The 16,885-nt window shown below is 38.7% G+C and overlaps 1 protein-coding gene across 6 annotated transcripts in view; it reads right to left on the bottom strand.

Annotated features, from left to right (window-relative positions):
• Positions 1–501: 501 nt before the first annotated feature.
• The window catches only part of TBC1D5 (TBC1 domain family member 5), a 338,077-nt gene continuing 321,693 nt past the window's right edge, over positions 502–16,885 (bottom strand). For all 6 annotated transcript variants that reach the window (XM_076331221.1, XM_076331219.1, XM_076331224.1 and 3 more), the window contains 3 exons: positions 11,313–11,392; positions 10,388–10,564; positions 502–4,415 (listed from right to left, as the gene is read on the bottom strand). In XM_076331221.1, coding sequence (XP_076187336.1) covers positions 4,122–4,415; positions 10,388–10,564; positions 11,313–11,392 — 551 coding nt within the window. In that variant the 3' untranslated portion in view covers positions 502–4,121. The remainder of the gene's footprint in view (positions 4,416–10,387; positions 10,565–11,312; positions 11,393–16,885) is intronic.

Raw genomic sequence — 16,885 nt, 5'->3', positions numbered from 1 at the left:
ATCAGCTAAGCTCACTGTCTGAAAGAGCAAAACCTGGTGAAATGATGAGTATATTATTATTAGTATTATTATCCTAATTTTGAAAGCATCTGTGATCACGGCAAATTATGCTAGAAGATCTGTACAAACTCAGAGAAAAAGATGGTTCCTGCCCCAAAGAATCTGTAGTTTAAGAGAGTCTCACGCTGCATCCCTTCCGGCTCATTGTCTTTCTGGGGTTATGCACTTTGCCTCTTGCAGGATCCTCCCACATATCTAAAACCTCCCTCACCCCTTCAGTGGTTAAATATATTGCGAGCAGCAGGCAAACAAGTTGCCTGTGTGCACGTTTCACGTTGCCGTTTCTCTGATGACCTTCTTTCATGCTCTTTCATCTCTAAATTTAGCTCGGTACTAAACTGGGAGTCTAGCAGATTCGGTGACACAGGAAACACTAATGCAGAGACTGTAGATAATCACTCTTAAAAGGACAGCACAATTTATGAGACAGTGTAATGACTATTCTGTAGCCAAATGAAGTTTATTTTATGAAATTGCACCTTTTCAAGTCTAATAAACCATTACAGACATTCACTCAAGACCAACACATGCAGCACAAAATCAAAAGTATTATTTAAGGGCTGACACCCAGAACTCGGAAATCTGTTCACGTTAGGATCACTGTGTCTGTATTTGAACAGATAACATTGTAACTGCCAGGCACAAGTACACCTTAAATCTGAAATTTAATCTTTCAAATAGCTGCCTCAGTGCCATCTAATGAGGAGAACATACTGGAGAATCACAGGAAACATATAAGAATGTGAAATGAAGTATTGAGATTCAGAAAAGTACTGTACAGATACTGGGACTGTGACTGAGACACAATGATGTGACTATACCAAGTTTCATGAAATTGCAGAAAAGTTATACCACGTTAAATTCTGGTTTGTTATTTTCAGACACAATGAATATGGTAAAATAGGAAATGTTCTATGTTGTTTGGGTGAGATAAACAACAAGCAGTTTTATTCCCTGGATCATATATATAAAAACTGATCTAAATGTTAATAATCTCCATGCTTATATAGATAATGAGATAGTTTTAAAGTTTTTAATCACCCTTGTTCTCAGAAATCATACTTTCAGTATTCTAGTCAAAAAGCTTTCCCTCCTTTTTGAGAAAACAGCACAAGCACAGCCCAGAAAATTTGTTAATTCTTTCTTTAATAAAGCGGGCTAGATGTTCTTCCAGAGTAAAGATACAAAGTTCCATGACTAAATGAATACCCAGTCAAAATACGATACTGCCTTTCTGCAGTACATACCACTGACATGACATGCAAGAGACTTCAAACAGTCATAAATTACAGATGTGAGACAGAGTACAACAGTCTCAGATACATATCTTAATCCCATATTAGTTTTCATCAGTAATTTGCAGTGCATAATTTTTCTATCTGATTATTGTTATCCATGAACATTAAGAGCAGGTCATCTTCGGGGAAAAAGAATAATCTTTTATTTTAAATGACAATTTCTTTCTCGGTATATTCTTAACATAAGGCAAGACAGGGTGATGACTTGACATTTTGTCTAACTTACAAGTCTCTGACTTAATGAATATACAAAATTTTAACTATCTCCGCACTATGATCAAGTATCAGAAACAACATATTTGAGATGTGGAAGGACACGGTATAACCAAAGCAGATCATTTACTGGAAATTGCTCTGATCTTATTTGTATAAGCATCTTTCTGCTTCTGAAGATTTTTATCATATACCACGGCATGATAGGCATTCAGCTCATCAGTATTCACTGATTAGTGAAAACTTGTTAGAAACTCCCAAAATCTTTATATACTTTTAGCGCTGTTTTAAAATATGCAATATTAAAGATACAACTAACTTACAAAAATAAAAGAACTGTACAAATCACACTCTTCCATTGGCAATGAGACTGTTCAAGAAAATAGCGATGTGATCCCTGAAACAAACAACCACAACAGAAATCAAATGACTGATGCTTAAAAAAATAAAAAAAGAAGTAAAAACATTTTCCCCTGCCAAAGTACTGGAATCTTTGAAGGCTTATGTATCACAGAATATAAAACTTTTCTCTCTGTCCCCAGAATATTTCTTTCCTCTTTCCATAGGTACTTCTTGAACAGATTCCCCTTTGTTGGTGGTGTGGCACAAGCCTTGCTGAATGGGTTAAGGCTAGAAAAGCTTGAAAGACCTAAAGAAATCAACAGCCACCTAATCCCCTGGCATTCATGCAAACTCAGGGAAATAAAATAAACCTGAAGACAGGCATGCATGCTGAATTCCGAAGTGATTTTCTATGAAGCTTAAAACTAAATGAAAATAAACACCTCTCTGAAATGTTATGCATTTAAGATCTTTCATCTAAACAGTCATCTGACTGTTCATATCGCTCTGTCACAGAGACGTATGATGCTATGCCTGCTCATAACATTCTAGCATTTTATCATTTTACAAGGCACAAATAATCTCAGAAGAGCTACATGGCGGCTTCTGAGCGTGTAAGGATACGTCAGCTACCATGTAATTACATGACAATTCTCTCTTCATTGCAGTCACTGACACAGACCTTGTAAAATCTAAGACCAGCAAACTACATGTCACCTCATCTTTGGAATACAATACTTAACTCACAATAACAGACTAAGCAGCAAATAACTACCATTTCTTAACTCCATACAAACACAAGCTTTGCCATGCAATTATGAAGTTGTTGCATGGTATAACGTATATGTATCTTAAAAGGAAATAACGCAAATTTTTTTGCTGTTGTTATAAATAGAGTGACTTTCTAGCATTCCTTCCTCAAGCTAGTTCTGTGTAGGTCCTACAAGAGCAGGTGTCCACTCACCACCAGTTTCTTTTTGTGGATTCCAACAGAGTTTAAAGGGATCAGCAAGCAGCCTCCTCCCCCCCGCCGTATCTACTTGAAAAAACTGTTATTAGATGTACTATGTACTTGATGGGAAAGAAATACACTTTTCCATAGAAGAACACGTTCTAGAGTTAATTAGAAACTTTCTGTTGGTTAACACTGCCGCACCATTATGTTTTTCTTGACTAGAAACGTGGAAATCATATAGGAATATATGTAAACAGAGTCTATAGAAGATAATAGTAATGAGACATAAAGTGCTTTTAATTATGAACATTTCATTTCACTTTGCACCCTTCCCTGGTAAGTTATCATACTCAAGCTAGTTTTAGTTCAACTGGTTCAAGTCTACACTATGAAATACTGTAATTTCCCTTGCACGTACTGTTTTAACTGTGGTCATCTCATAAAATAAAAATGCCAGGGGGAGTAAAAGTAGACAGATACAAAGAGGGAAAGAGGTGAACTGGGAACTCTCAAGGGGAAAAAAAGTAGGCAAAGGGAAATATGGCTCTGTTGTATAGGTCCCCGTTCTCAAGGAATTTGTCACACATTCTCCTGTAAGACAGCGCTGAGGAACAACTACACAAACCTCTGCCTTGAACACACCTCAGGCTACTGCCGGATGAAAATGAAGAAACCAGGATTCCTCAACTGAGAACAAGCTTACTGCCAGGATGATGCTTTTAATCTTTCTGAAATACATTCCCTACTTCTCTAGTCACAGTCTCTGAAGAAACAGTACCCTTTCCTACTCAGAAAACCCAGTTGAGCATATTTTGCAAAAGGACGATATTAAATCTAGCTTGTCTTTGCTGCTTCAGGTCTGATGCCAAGTTTCTACACATTTCCTAATACATTATGGTACCTAGCACATACTATTCTATGTTTTGGGAAAGCAACAGTTCTATAGTAACAAAGCTCCTAAGTAAGATAACTCTATAACAAAGAATAACTGTATATTAGAACCGGGTTTTACTGGGTCTTTATTTAAGGCAGTTATTAAAAGGCGTCTATTCTTTTGGAAAAGTTGCAAATTTGTGGGTTTTGGTTTTTGGGTTGGGTTTTTTTTTTTTTAATTTAGGCTTTTGGCAGCTGAAATGGGTTACCTTTATCTATTTTCTGTACTTCTAATCCAAAGAACTATCCAGCCTGTGGAATCGTAAGAATTTGAGCTGAGGTGTAACGACCGACCTCTCAAACTCTCCCAACCTGTTTCTTTAGATGTCCAGTGGGCTGACAATAGCAAAGTCAGAATCTTTGCTGTTATTACTACTGTCGTCATCAGGGCTGGAGCTCAGGTTGCTGGAGGAGGCTGAAATGGAGCCCATCAGTGGGTCAGAGAATATCAAAGAAGAACGAGGAGGAGCTTCTGGCTTCACTGCTGCCTCCTTGTGTGCCTGATGGGACTGCGCTGGCTCCGGAACAGCACTTCTACTTCCTTCCTCTTCTTTGGAAACCATAATATAGTCATCAGCACTCTTGCTCTCACTAGTGCTCGAATCAGTCATAGTCTGTGAGACAATGGCACAGAAAGGACTTAAAGTTAGTACCAATTTTGCCACTTAACATGGTTTATGATGCACGTCAGTGATATCGGAATGGGATAAAGGAATAATCATTATCCAGAAGTAGCAATGCCCAAATCAAGAAGTAAAAAATAAAGTGGGTATTAACTTTGGATGAAATAGTTTATTTGTTATCTACAAAAGCATAAAAGCTAACACTGTAAAAATACATGATTGGGTATAGCAGCCTTACATGTTTCATCATTATAGTGCATCCATGTCATGATCACAGCAGCTAGGCATCTAACACATACATTACAGTCATGAAGATTTTCAGTAATTATATTCTCAATGCTGTTAGTTTTCTGTAGTAATTCATGAAGTAGTATTGAGGAATTTTTTTCCTGTTTGCATGTACAATGGCATTTTGGAGCTTGTCAGGAGAATGGTTTGATATAAAATTTCCTAGTAAAACCGTGACCTGTGGCATCTGAGCCGTACATAGACCTGGTTTAGTGTGCACCAGTTCAGGTTTGGCAGATCAGGGCTCCCAGGGCTTCTAGGCTTAGCGTCATCAAGTATTTCCTAACTACCAGAAAATGAGGGTCCGGGAATCCCTCTTCTGCCTGGTTAGACCTTGGGAAATGTGTGTCCCTGAGCACTCAGGTAGTGGATTAAGACTACACGTCAGCGTACCAGAAAACTCTCTACGAACTGGAAATCTTATATACCAACTAGCCATATTCAGGAGAAATCCAGCTTTTCAAGAGTCAGAGCTATATGTAATTAGAAGAGAAGACTGCCATATTCAGCAGAGTGGGATTTCTCACTTGTTGACAGCTGGCAGCCTATTAGCTTGGTTGCAACCCAAATAGACAACACTTTGTTTTCTTGTGCAAGAGATGCATTCAACTCCTATCTAGCACTGTGTTCCTCTGACAAGAATATGACTGCTTTCTTAGTTGCTGTCACACAAATTTTTTCAGCATAATAATGCAACCTGCCAAGCAGCCTATGGGGACAGGCATCCTGCAGTGGTGTTATATTGAAACCAATATATTTGATTACACTAATGCGAGACTGAGAAAAAGGAGAAGAAGTAGAGGGGCAGCTGGGGAAATCTGTGTGTCAACATGTGTGTCAACTACAAGCCCTTCAGCTGTGACTCTTTCACCAAACAAAAAAATGTAAATTCACTTTGGGGTAAAAGAGAGATTGTAGGTATTAGAGAAAAAAAGAAAGCAGTAAAAAAAAGAACAGGAAGAATCTGAATGAGATGAAGTTAGACCCTCAGCACAGTATATAAAATTGGAGTATGGAGGTCATCACAAGTATCAGCAAGCCACAACTTGGTGTTACGGTATCCATGGCCTCCAGCAAAACTTACTTTGCCGAATTTATTATTACAGCTGAAAACAATTTTCCATTGCTCTGATTACTGATTATAAAGCAGAACAACTCTCTTGAAAGGGAACTGTAGAGTAGCTCAGGGAGCAAAACCCACCAGTGATTAAGAATGACTGTAACATGAAACGAGGGAGCTGGATGTCTTTGGTTGTTATTTACATAGTAGTTCCAAATCATTAAAAGTCACAAACAAGGTAAGTATCATCTGAATGTGAAAATATGTTCAAATACAGAACTGTGACCTGTTCCCTTCCAAAATTTATATGAATGAGGATTCAAATATCTCCCTTTGCAGTAGATTTTTAAAACATCCTCTTTTTATAATTTATAATTTTGTGTGTGTTATCTAGATAGTATCTAGGTATATAATATATAGTTATTACCTATATATATAGATAATATATTATTATTGTGTAGGTATAATAGTATATAGTATTCTGTTTTGTAATTAACCGATTTTAATACTTTCTCATTCATCTTAAGTCCAGAGTATTGGTTACAATTTTAAAGGTCCCAATGTAAGACAGTTGTTAAACTGATAGAAATTTACATCTATTATTTTTAGATACTAATTCATTTTCCTTAGATAACCTAATAAAATTCATACCAAACCGAGCAGGTTGCTTTTAAAAATATCAACAACTATCCTGTGCTGAGTGCTATCAAAACTGATCTCAAACTTCCTGATCTGCGCAGAACCAGGGTAATTCAAATGTCAACAACTTCAAGCACTTTCCATGAAGTTAAAAACAAACAGATCTATCCTACAAGGAGGGATACTTCACTATTGAAGCACTTCTGAGCTGAGACACCATTTGTTATTAATTAGCCTTTTGCTTTCATCTGGTCTGTTTGAAATGCTGTCTTCATAAGCTGTCAGTCAACCAGCTGCCATCTCCAGAGGGCCGAGGACACAGGCAGGGCTCAATCGTGGCTCTGCTCCACCAACGTGTTAGTAGTCGCCTGATTTTGTAGGCACTGTGTGCAGCCACACAACAGGGCCAGGTGAGGCTTTTTTGGGAGCTCTAAATGCCATGTTCAAAATTTCAGCATTTTGTTCTCTCCCCCGCCGGACAACAGAAATATATGTTCCTTTAAATAACTGCCATTGCATAATTCACCTGGCTTCTTTCCACACTTCTATTTAAAAGCTCTCAGGGAACGCAGTACAGTCTAATTTTCCAAAATTATACACTTTATTATTCCAAACTATCAAGATCACGCTATTTCAGTCTTTGCAGCCCTCAAATCCGAGATGGCTCCACCTTGCGTAGGGTGACACAGATGTTACCTAGTGACACCCTCGCCCAGCGAGATCGGTATTTTCCTCGCTGGCACCGCCAAGGATGCTAACGGGGTGTCTTCCTTTTGGCAGCGAGCCCCATCAAGGTCCCTCTGTCATACATACTTTGTGCTGGTGTTGCAATTTCCTAAATTCTGCTTTCAAAAATGTGCTCTTGCGCAGTTAAAAAAAGCATCCTGCCCTTTAATAAAGGGAAAGGAAAGAAAACTACTCACCCCAGTTTCTTGTCGTTACCTGTTGTGCTTTGCAACACTACTTTTCATTCTACCCACACTTTTTGGTTCAGTTAAAGAGACCTATAGCTCACTGAAGTATCAGAGAAGCAGCAAAGCATAGATACTGACTCCAAAATGCTATAAAAGGGCCTCCCATAAATGTTTGCCTATCCCTGGCATACATTGGTATTTTGGTACTGATATTTCCAGAGGTAAAATACCTCCTCCCTTCTTCTTCTGCCTGTTTCTGTTTCAGGAAACTCATGCTGACGTGAACTGTGTTTTCTCCCATCTGCTGTCACTACTGAATAAATGAAAAATGACAGAATTATACTTCCAGTAGCTTTGAAAGTTAACAACCTTACGCCTGTTGCCATATGGCTTCTCCATACATTTTTTTCCTGATGAATATCAGCTACTAGGACCAGGCTTATTTCAATTGCCTTCATACTGTGAATGAGTTAAAACTAACTGTAAGGATACAATTCAAGAAAGCTTAGAAGAACAGCAGCTCATTTTGCCTCCTTCTTTGAACAGACATAAAGGCAAGATAATGTGTTAATTATCATTCATTATTTAGCAACAGAAGCCTTCTGTTTGTCAACTGCACGCTGCTACCAAAGCCAAACATTCCAAAAAATGCTCTATTTCTTCGAGCCTTTATCTTAATTTTTTTGCATTTTTAATTTTGCAGCTTTCCTTTCCAAAGAAGGGCTGTATCCTTATTCTCACTTTCCAGAAAGGGATTTTGAGGCAAAAAAGAGGAAGAGCACTTTTAAAAAAAGTAAAGATGATAAATAATTTATACTTATATAACAACCAAGCACAAAAGACCAGATTTTAATCTCAAGTACACGATAGCTACACCTGTAACTTTTCCAGCTGTCCTAGAAAATATCCCTATAATTCCATCACAGAAAAATCTCTACAGTGTAAGTCACATCAAACAGAATTACATGCATTACCAAAGTCACAAAAAATGTAAATACAGTAAAATTTATTTAGCAAGAAATGCATTAAATGGTCTAGAAGTGGTTGGAATTTTTAATCCCCCTGCAGCTCTCAGTAAGTACTCCCAGCTTGACCCAGGGCATCAGTGCAGCCCATTTTCTTCAGCAGAGCTAAAAGCCTGCCTGGGCTGCGGCCCACTTTGGGCCAACAATTGACCCCATCAATTAACAGTCGAATGTCACAGCCCACTAAATTCAGCAGGTTTATTTTCCCGTGTTTTATTAAGAGGGCTCCAAAGCTCTCCTCTTTTTGTTTGATTTTAGACATCGTGGTTGAAGACGATGGGCTTGGAAACTGCACAGACCGTCGGGATACTAACAGTCCTCCTGGACTGCCATTTCTAATTCTCTTCTTTTTCTTTCTGTCATAGGGGCTGCTGCTCATTATCATAATTGGAACTTCCAGAAGATAAGAGGAGAGGAGGCTAATCCGTATGAATGTACTGCACCTCCAAACATAGACCATACAGTGCTGAAGCCTACTTAATGCTCTGCAGGAGCTCAGCTTGTACAACCTCTACTCATGTTGCTCGTAGTTGGCTTACTAGCAGCCTCATGGAGTACATGGAAACTGTGGGACCCACGGACACCTCTCAGCTCCTGTGGCTGGATGTATACTTTGACTACACACTGGGTGAGACCTCATTACACATCGCCCTGCAAATTTCCATTGGAAAGAAACCTGCGCAGACCAGGCTTCACCTGCTCCACTCCCAATACTCGAAGCACAACGCCCCAGCGCCTCCGCTCAGTGACACATGGTTTAGACCAGCATCTGAGTAAGGGCTTCTCCAGCATGAGTAGGGCCTGCACACACTCATACAGCACGTTGTTATCTCATATAGCATTCTACCTTCCAGTTTCTACAACAAATCCAAGTAAAAATAATCAAAAAAGTAGTATTTGCCATTTTGGCAAGAAAGCAAGATACTTTGTATAAAATGCTGGGAGATAAAGGGCAAAAATAGGTCATTATATGAACACTCCAATGTGCTACATCAGTTTAACCTATGCCTTTATTATGGCAGAAAGTAGTGATTGTAATGACAACAGCCAAAGCAGCAATGAAAGCTTTCTAGCAAAGCTTTGCTCTTTGAACCTGCCGTTACTAAGTAAAGAAAAATAATCTCACTATTGCTTCTAATACTGAAATACAATTAAATACGATTTTTAACAGCGTATGCTAACTCAAGGGGATTATGTGTAATAAATCAAAACAACCCTGTGTTACTATTTGAAAATGAATAAATATTTCCTCTAGTTCCTAACTAAATTTGTCAAGGGTAAACTGATTGCAGACTCAGTTGGACTCTGAGGTGTTAGTGCTACTGCTGGATTTATGAGTGTGAGTATCAGTATTGGGGTCACAGACTGAACTTTAGAACTCTAATATTGAAAATGATATAGACATGTGCATATACAAAAGTACTTGTTTTTAGGATCACATTTGAGTCAGACTGAGTCTTAGACAGCGAGGGACCTTTTAACATGAAAGGAAAATACCTCTTCCTGTGTGTGAACTTGTCCTGTGACTGTATGCTTTGTACATGAAAACATTGTTTACTGATTTCAAGGAGAAAGTCAATACAATGGAGTAGAAAGTAAAAGCAACCTCCCCGCTATTTTTTTTTTTGGCACTGGCCATGGATACACTGCAATGCAGATAATCAGCTCTTACATAATGGGATTCTGGAGGACAAGGACAATGAGAATAATCAACTGATACAGGAACATTTACCTCCAGTTTTTACATGCTTTTGTAGGAAATTAATCCATGATCCTGTGATTCAACAATCTGAAAGAAGAACCTCCCCAAACACGGTGTAACACTTAGACTTAAATATCTGTGTGTTGACCATAAGGCTACAATAAAAATAATTGATGGGATTAGGACAGTAGCTAGAGAGAAACTTTTAACCATGGCTCCATACGCACCAGGAATGCTGGTGTGTTCCCACATAATGTCTGGACATGCTAAAGTAAGTCTCCAAAAAATATCAGACTAATTCCACCGATGACCTGTTTGAGATATTTTTATCTTACCTGTCGTCCTGAGATGAACTGTTGTTTTGTCATAACAGGTCCCTTTAGGACATCACCTGTCCCCTTGTTCTGACTGTTGGAACAGTAATGATCATCGGCTATCGTGATTTGCTCATTTTCTTCAGCTTCCAGCTGGCTCTGGTTGAAACGCAGGGAACCTTTCAAGATGTCCTTGATCTGTTGTTAGATGGGAGGGGAAAGAATGTAGGTTAGAAATTTGGAGAAATTCTAAATTTTCTAAAGCTCTGTGCAGCATGCTTTCATACACCATTTCCCCCAAATATTTGCTTTGAAGAGAGGAAGCAAGTCAATATTCATACCTATATTGGCTATAGATATAAATATCAGTGAAATGTGATTGTATCAGAGTCTGGAAAACACGTATCCAAGAAATCTAAAGAGAAACTGCTAAGATTATTCCCTACCTCATTATAGATTTAACATATGTCACATCATTCCTGATAAAACGTATTTTGAGGGAGCAGAGGACAGTATAATCAGAGCTACAGATGCTCAGCGGCATTCTTATTTTATGTATGTAGTATTTTTTCTTGTAATTCAATAACATTCAAGTGTCATCACATTTAAATAATGGGGACATAGGCATGATTATTGCCTAGCATGTACACTTTGCATTAAGAAAAATGATGGTGAGGCTTAAGTCCAGAACTTGGTGCCTCAGTTCTGTCTTGAGGCCTCCAGAACTTTTCAGGGAGCAAACACCATGCAAGTCATTTGAACTCTTTATAGCTGAGTTCTACCTTTTAAAATAAAAGTACGCCCCAATGCTTGATGCATTAGTATTAGTAAAACAGCTACAAGACAAAACAGCAGTATACAAAAAGAATAAAAAAGGAGAAAAAAAAAAAGAAAGGATTAATAGCACTGAGGGATACAAGAAGGTTAAATTAAGCAATAGTTATACCTGCTTCAAACCAGCCAAGGAAACCAGAATTTCATCTTCTTTTTCCAAGTGTTCTTGTAATATGACTTCCTGAATATTTCCTGCAACATCAAAAGAAAAAAAAGGTAAGGACAGAATATTCCCTAAATAATCTCTAATGTGCTGCCAACTTACTGCTGACTTATGCTCTCACAACAAAATCCCATGACCTGCAAACACAATTTCACACGCAGACCTAGAGGCTGACAACCTTATTAGCTGTGGAGGTGAGGCCAGCCCAAGCCCGGCACTGCTGCCAGGAGGCCTCCAGCAACGCTGTGCTGCTGCAGGACTTCTACTGCCCCAGTGTACCAATGGACTCAGGCTACTACTGACCCCTAGAAGAAAACACAGGCCTCTCTGGCTAACGGAGTTACATATGTCTCAGCTGGCAAATGCTTTGGAAAGCATTCAAGAACATTTACAGGGATCTGCTGCAGCTTGCAGAAAGGGTTAGGGTAGGAGCTCAGCAATCTTCATCTTGTTCCTGTGGCCACTGCAGATGCTAGAACGCTCTTCGTTATAAAAAGACTGAAAGTTTCGTTCCCTTTCCAATCCCTTCTTTTAGGTAAAAGACCCAGGGCTGAGCAAAATTATTTGACAGAAAGAGCAGTGCAGTACCGTCACTTCAGAAGACACCTGCCTTCCATATCTACAGTGCTGTCCTCCACAGATGCATTTCAATAATCTGGTATAAGGTGTTTGCAGGAGTCAGGGCTGGAGGCTGGCTAACACATCAGAGCTGGAGCTGTGGTGGTCTTGCCTGTGTCAGGGAAATCCCAGGCGATGCTGCAGTCCAAACAGCCCAGAGAAACTATAGCTCCAATAGCTCTGCAGACTCTTTAAACTATGTCAGGTCCCTCTCCAGCCTCCTAGCTCCTACCTTCCTCCTCAATTCTTTAAGAAAACAGCAATGATTCCCAGTGACAGATTTACAGAATGAGGTGGTGTCTGTCAACTGAAAATGAAAGGTTACTCTTTTGTGCCCCTCCTGTTCTACATAGAGCTGAGCCCAAATCCCTCAGTGACACTCATTTGGGAACAATGCTTTGCTGCTCATGAATATCTGTACCCCAGGTGCTTCACAATTAGAGCATTGTACCATTAATCCACACCTGCATTGCATTTGTTTGTTTTTAAAAACATCCCAAACCAGTGAAAAGCCAAAACTGTTGTCACAGATTATGCTGACAAGGATGAATACGATGACACTGCCAAATTTGACGCAACATGGTTTCAAGTAAAAGCATTGAGCAATTTGGCGTAAGTTTTGTGTTTACAGAATAAATAGCAAAAGAATGAGATGTGGGAGACTGGACAAGAAGAAAGATTAAAAGTAGAGAGGTGGATTTAAAACCCACATATAAACACAGAAGTTTGAAATTGTGTGGAGGCCAGGAATCAGTAAAGGGGATAAAAGAAGCATGAAAAGGGCAAAGAGGAGAAAGGATCCAAGCCTAACCACTAAATGAACCGCTAAAGAAGCAATCTGAAAAGTAGAAGACACGAAAGAGGCTAGAGCCACGAAAGGCAATAGATGATAAGAGTCCATGAAATGTGGTGTGATCAAGGTCAAGAGCAACAGTGGGGGTAGGATAACTCAGCTTTGTGTTAGCAGCCTATCTGAACAAGGAGATCCATGTTTACATTATTTAGCACCCATTATTTACCATATTACAGCGGCAGTGTCCTGCAAAAAGTCAAACATAGTACAATTGAACAATGTCTAGCATAAATCTTACGTCAGAAAGACACTGCATTATGAAGGCTAGAAATAATATAAAACTAGATCTTTCCGCAAATATGGAGCATCATGAATTGAGAGAAAGCATAATTAATTCAACATTTTATTTGCTTTTTTACATTTTACATCTAAATTGTCTAGTGTCTCAATTTGGTAAATAAAAGATATTAATATTTACTTATAAAATAATACTTTAGATCCTGATTTCCACTGTTTAACAAACAATGCATGATTTCCTACTTTTAAAATGTTCAGAACTTGAAACATCAGAAGTCCAAAGTCTTCACAGGCAGGAAAGCAATGCTTAATGACAGCCTGATCACTGAATTCAACTGTCTCTTCCATTTCGCAGCATTTGAAAGAAAAGCATTTCTACAGTGTTTGATCCCCACATAAATTAAACCCATACATAAAAAAAATAAGGTATGCATACTGACTAAGCAGATGGACCAAGAAAATAATTCAAAACAAACCTCCAACCTGCTGAAGACCAAATGAGGGAAAACTAAAAAATCAGGAAAATAAGAGTGAGACAACAAAAGCTGAAAAGCATTCCATGTGATGTGGAAATAATCTACTATTATTTCTGTTCTTTAGAGATGTTTTATAAGTCAGTATTTCAAAAAAATGGAAAAGAATCTGTCATTGCTACAAATCCAGCTGTAACTGTGTTTGAAGAGCCAGTACATTGAGAAATGTCTAAGAACTTATGAATGGAACAATGATAGTTAGCCAGCAGTAAAGATCAATAAAAATGTTCATACCATCACATATTTGCTTTACAAAATATAACAAAATTTTCTAATACCTAACTGTTGAATTTCTCACATTTTTCCTTCAATTTGCAGTATCTTTAAAGTACAGTATGACATATGTCTTGGCTATATAGGGTCTATTATTTTTAATCAGTTAAAATCACTAGAATGTATTTTGGAAAAATTTCCACTCAGAGTTTGCTAAGACACAACTTTAGACTCAAAGAGCACACTTCCACTTAACCAGAAAAATGCCCCAAGATGCAAATCGCTGTAATCAGCCACTCTCCCCCCCCAGTAAGTAACAGTTGTGACCCAAGGTCGTAAACTGGGATGTCTTTCTCTAGTACAATGAAACAGAATGAAGGTTTCCACGTGGAATTGGCAATGGATCTTTCTTCTAAATATGCCCTTGAACTGCAAATGGCTTCTAATCTACTACCCTCATCCCTTTTGAATGCAGAGTTTATTATCCACCAAATAAGTGCTAAATATGGAGTCCAAATTTATCAGTCCTCATTCTTTTTCCCTGGCTAATGAGTAGAGAGGAGTTAAAAAAAAAGTAGTTCCTTAGACAAGTGAAACATACGGGCAATGTGATTTTGCATGAGTGCCTCCTCAATCACATCCTCCTGCTGGGACCACCCTTCGCAATCCATGTGGACTGGAAGCAGAGGTGGGAAGAAGAGGAGGGACGGCAAGCGACTCGGTACATACCTCCGCAGCTGCACCACCGTGAACAGCTGTGCCAGGGCTCAGCAGTCCTTCCCTGAGGGACTTTCATCCAAGCCTCTTCCCACTGCTGGGGGGACCTCATGGGGCAGTCAGTTGCTGAGAAGAACTGGGAAACTAAGCTCTTAAGCGCAGACAAGAGCTTTTTATTTTACCCTTCTGTATCTCAGAAGATACCCTTGTAATTGTAAATACTTTTAAAAACACTAACTCTGTTAAGAGTGCTAGGAACCATGATATTAGATAAGATATCGCTCAGCTGAAGGACTTTTACATTAAGCATTTAATTGTTCTTCCTTCATAGATGTTACTATATTTTGAGAGAAGCGCTTTATGTATATAAATGAATTGGCTATATATTGACTTTTTTTCCTTATCTGATGCTCTGTATCAGTACCTCACAGCTTTAAGTAATATATTTTTATAAAACAATAAACATCTTTTTGAAATGCAGATATCAATTAGGAACTGAAAACACCTTCCTACCTGTAAAACAAACATTGATACAATGAATCAAAAAAAATTGATTATATGATTTCTACATTGTTCAAAACCCAGTCCAGTTTGAGTCTACACTATAAATATCTATCTTATTGGGATAGTTGTTGTCATCCAAAAGTTAACAAAATCCTATGGTACTTAGGAGACTAAGGCTAAGGTCAAATATTTCTGGCTACCTTTTTTTGTTGTTTTCTTTCATCAAGATTTCATTTAGCTGATGCCAAATGCTTTCTGCAGAAAAAGAAAATATTTTTGTTTCAGTTCTTACCAGAGGAAAACAAAAGGTGAATTTTGCAACCTGTCACCTGCTGGTCGGAGGACCGCTGTGAGATGTAGGAGATCCCAGACAGCCATTATATGATTCTGGATTTGTTTCAATGTAGTACTAACAAACCTCTAAGTTTCACAAAATGAACTGTCATACCCTAACTGTACTCTTGACTAAGACTCAGAAATACTGGAGCTGTAAAACCAGTTGTTCTCTTCAGAAGTCAGCAATGTTATCCACTGTTATGGCTGCCCTCAAACAAGACTCACAACCCAAGGGGTGCCTTTTATATAATTGATTAGAATAATTTTGGGTACTTATTGTCAAATGAGCAGATTCATTTAAGTTTGATAGATACTAGATCAGTAAATCAATAACTACTTCTTCAGCAAGACTGTGATCAGCTGCCTTGATATGCTTTAAAGCCAACTGTAACCACAGAGGAATAACATGCAAACGATTGTATTCCTGTTCTTCTTTTCTACAAAAAATAGAAAAACAATGTATCAAGTAGTGACTCGGGTAGCAACAGGCTAGTTGAAACAGCTAAGAATTAAGATGAAATGTATTTTTCATTTCTTGCCCTTACAGTTATCCCAAATTGTAAATAAGTTCACATGCAAACTCACTGTAGAAGTATTTTTTAAAACATCAAGATTTCTATTTCCTCTCCCTAACTTAATTTCTAAAATTTAAACTGAAGACATGCTATCATCCTCTGTATAGAGATGAAAGAGGAAAATAACCCACAGCAGCTCCTAGCAGGAAAATTAGAGAAGGCTTATGTTCTTTGATGACTGAACTGCTACATATTGCATGATGGTGTGTGCAGTCACTGCTGAGTTCCCTAGCCAGGGAAAGGGGCTGTTCAAAACTTTCCTCTCTGAATGTGGAAAAGCTGTTAGGCTTGGCCTAATTATTTTAGAGGCTTATTAAGTAAACTAACTTTCGCTGAAAATTTCGCATGCATTCAACACAGATTCTGCAAGAAACCCACCCAGAGCTGCGTCAAATGAGTGGGAAAACTAGTGTCCTGTAGACAAGGTCGTCTCAGGCATCCCTTCATGCCCGTCCATCTGGAAGACAGACTGCACCTCTTCCCTTCCACCGGAGAAGCGGGAGACAGGCAGAGCTACTGCCCTGCAGGATGAAGGCACAACACGGACTTAACTTTATACTGACACAAAATCAGGTGGAGGTGGAGAAAACTGAACCCGGGAATAACTTTAATGTCCTTGTTCTCTGAGGTTCTTTGTTTTCTCCTGTACCGCTGCCTTTTTGCAGTGCATCTCTCTCCTCATGATTTCTATTTTAAGCCGGTCTCTGTGGGGCCTTTCCAGGAAGATGGCTCCTGCTGAGAGGAGCTAACTCGAAATAGCGGCAAGCTTTATTAGGAATGCTGCCTTTCTACTACTAGTTCCCAATCAATGACTTGTGAACAATCGACAGTGCCAGGATCATGTGAAATCGACTTTTTTCACCCTTGCTTTCCACTACTGAGAAGACAGCTCAAACTCAGAATGCAAAAGTACCTTCTCATTGCCAAGGTAGGCAG

This window comes from Aptenodytes patagonicus, chromosome 2 (genome assembly GCF_965638725.1).
Source record: "Aptenodytes patagonicus chromosome 2, bAptPat1.pri.cur, whole genome shotgun sequence".
NCBI lineage: Eukaryota > Metazoa > Chordata > Aves > Sphenisciformes > Spheniscidae > Aptenodytes > Aptenodytes patagonicus.
The sequence above is the reverse complement of the archived record's forward strand: the minus strand, read 5'-3'. Positions and strand labels throughout refer to the sequence as shown.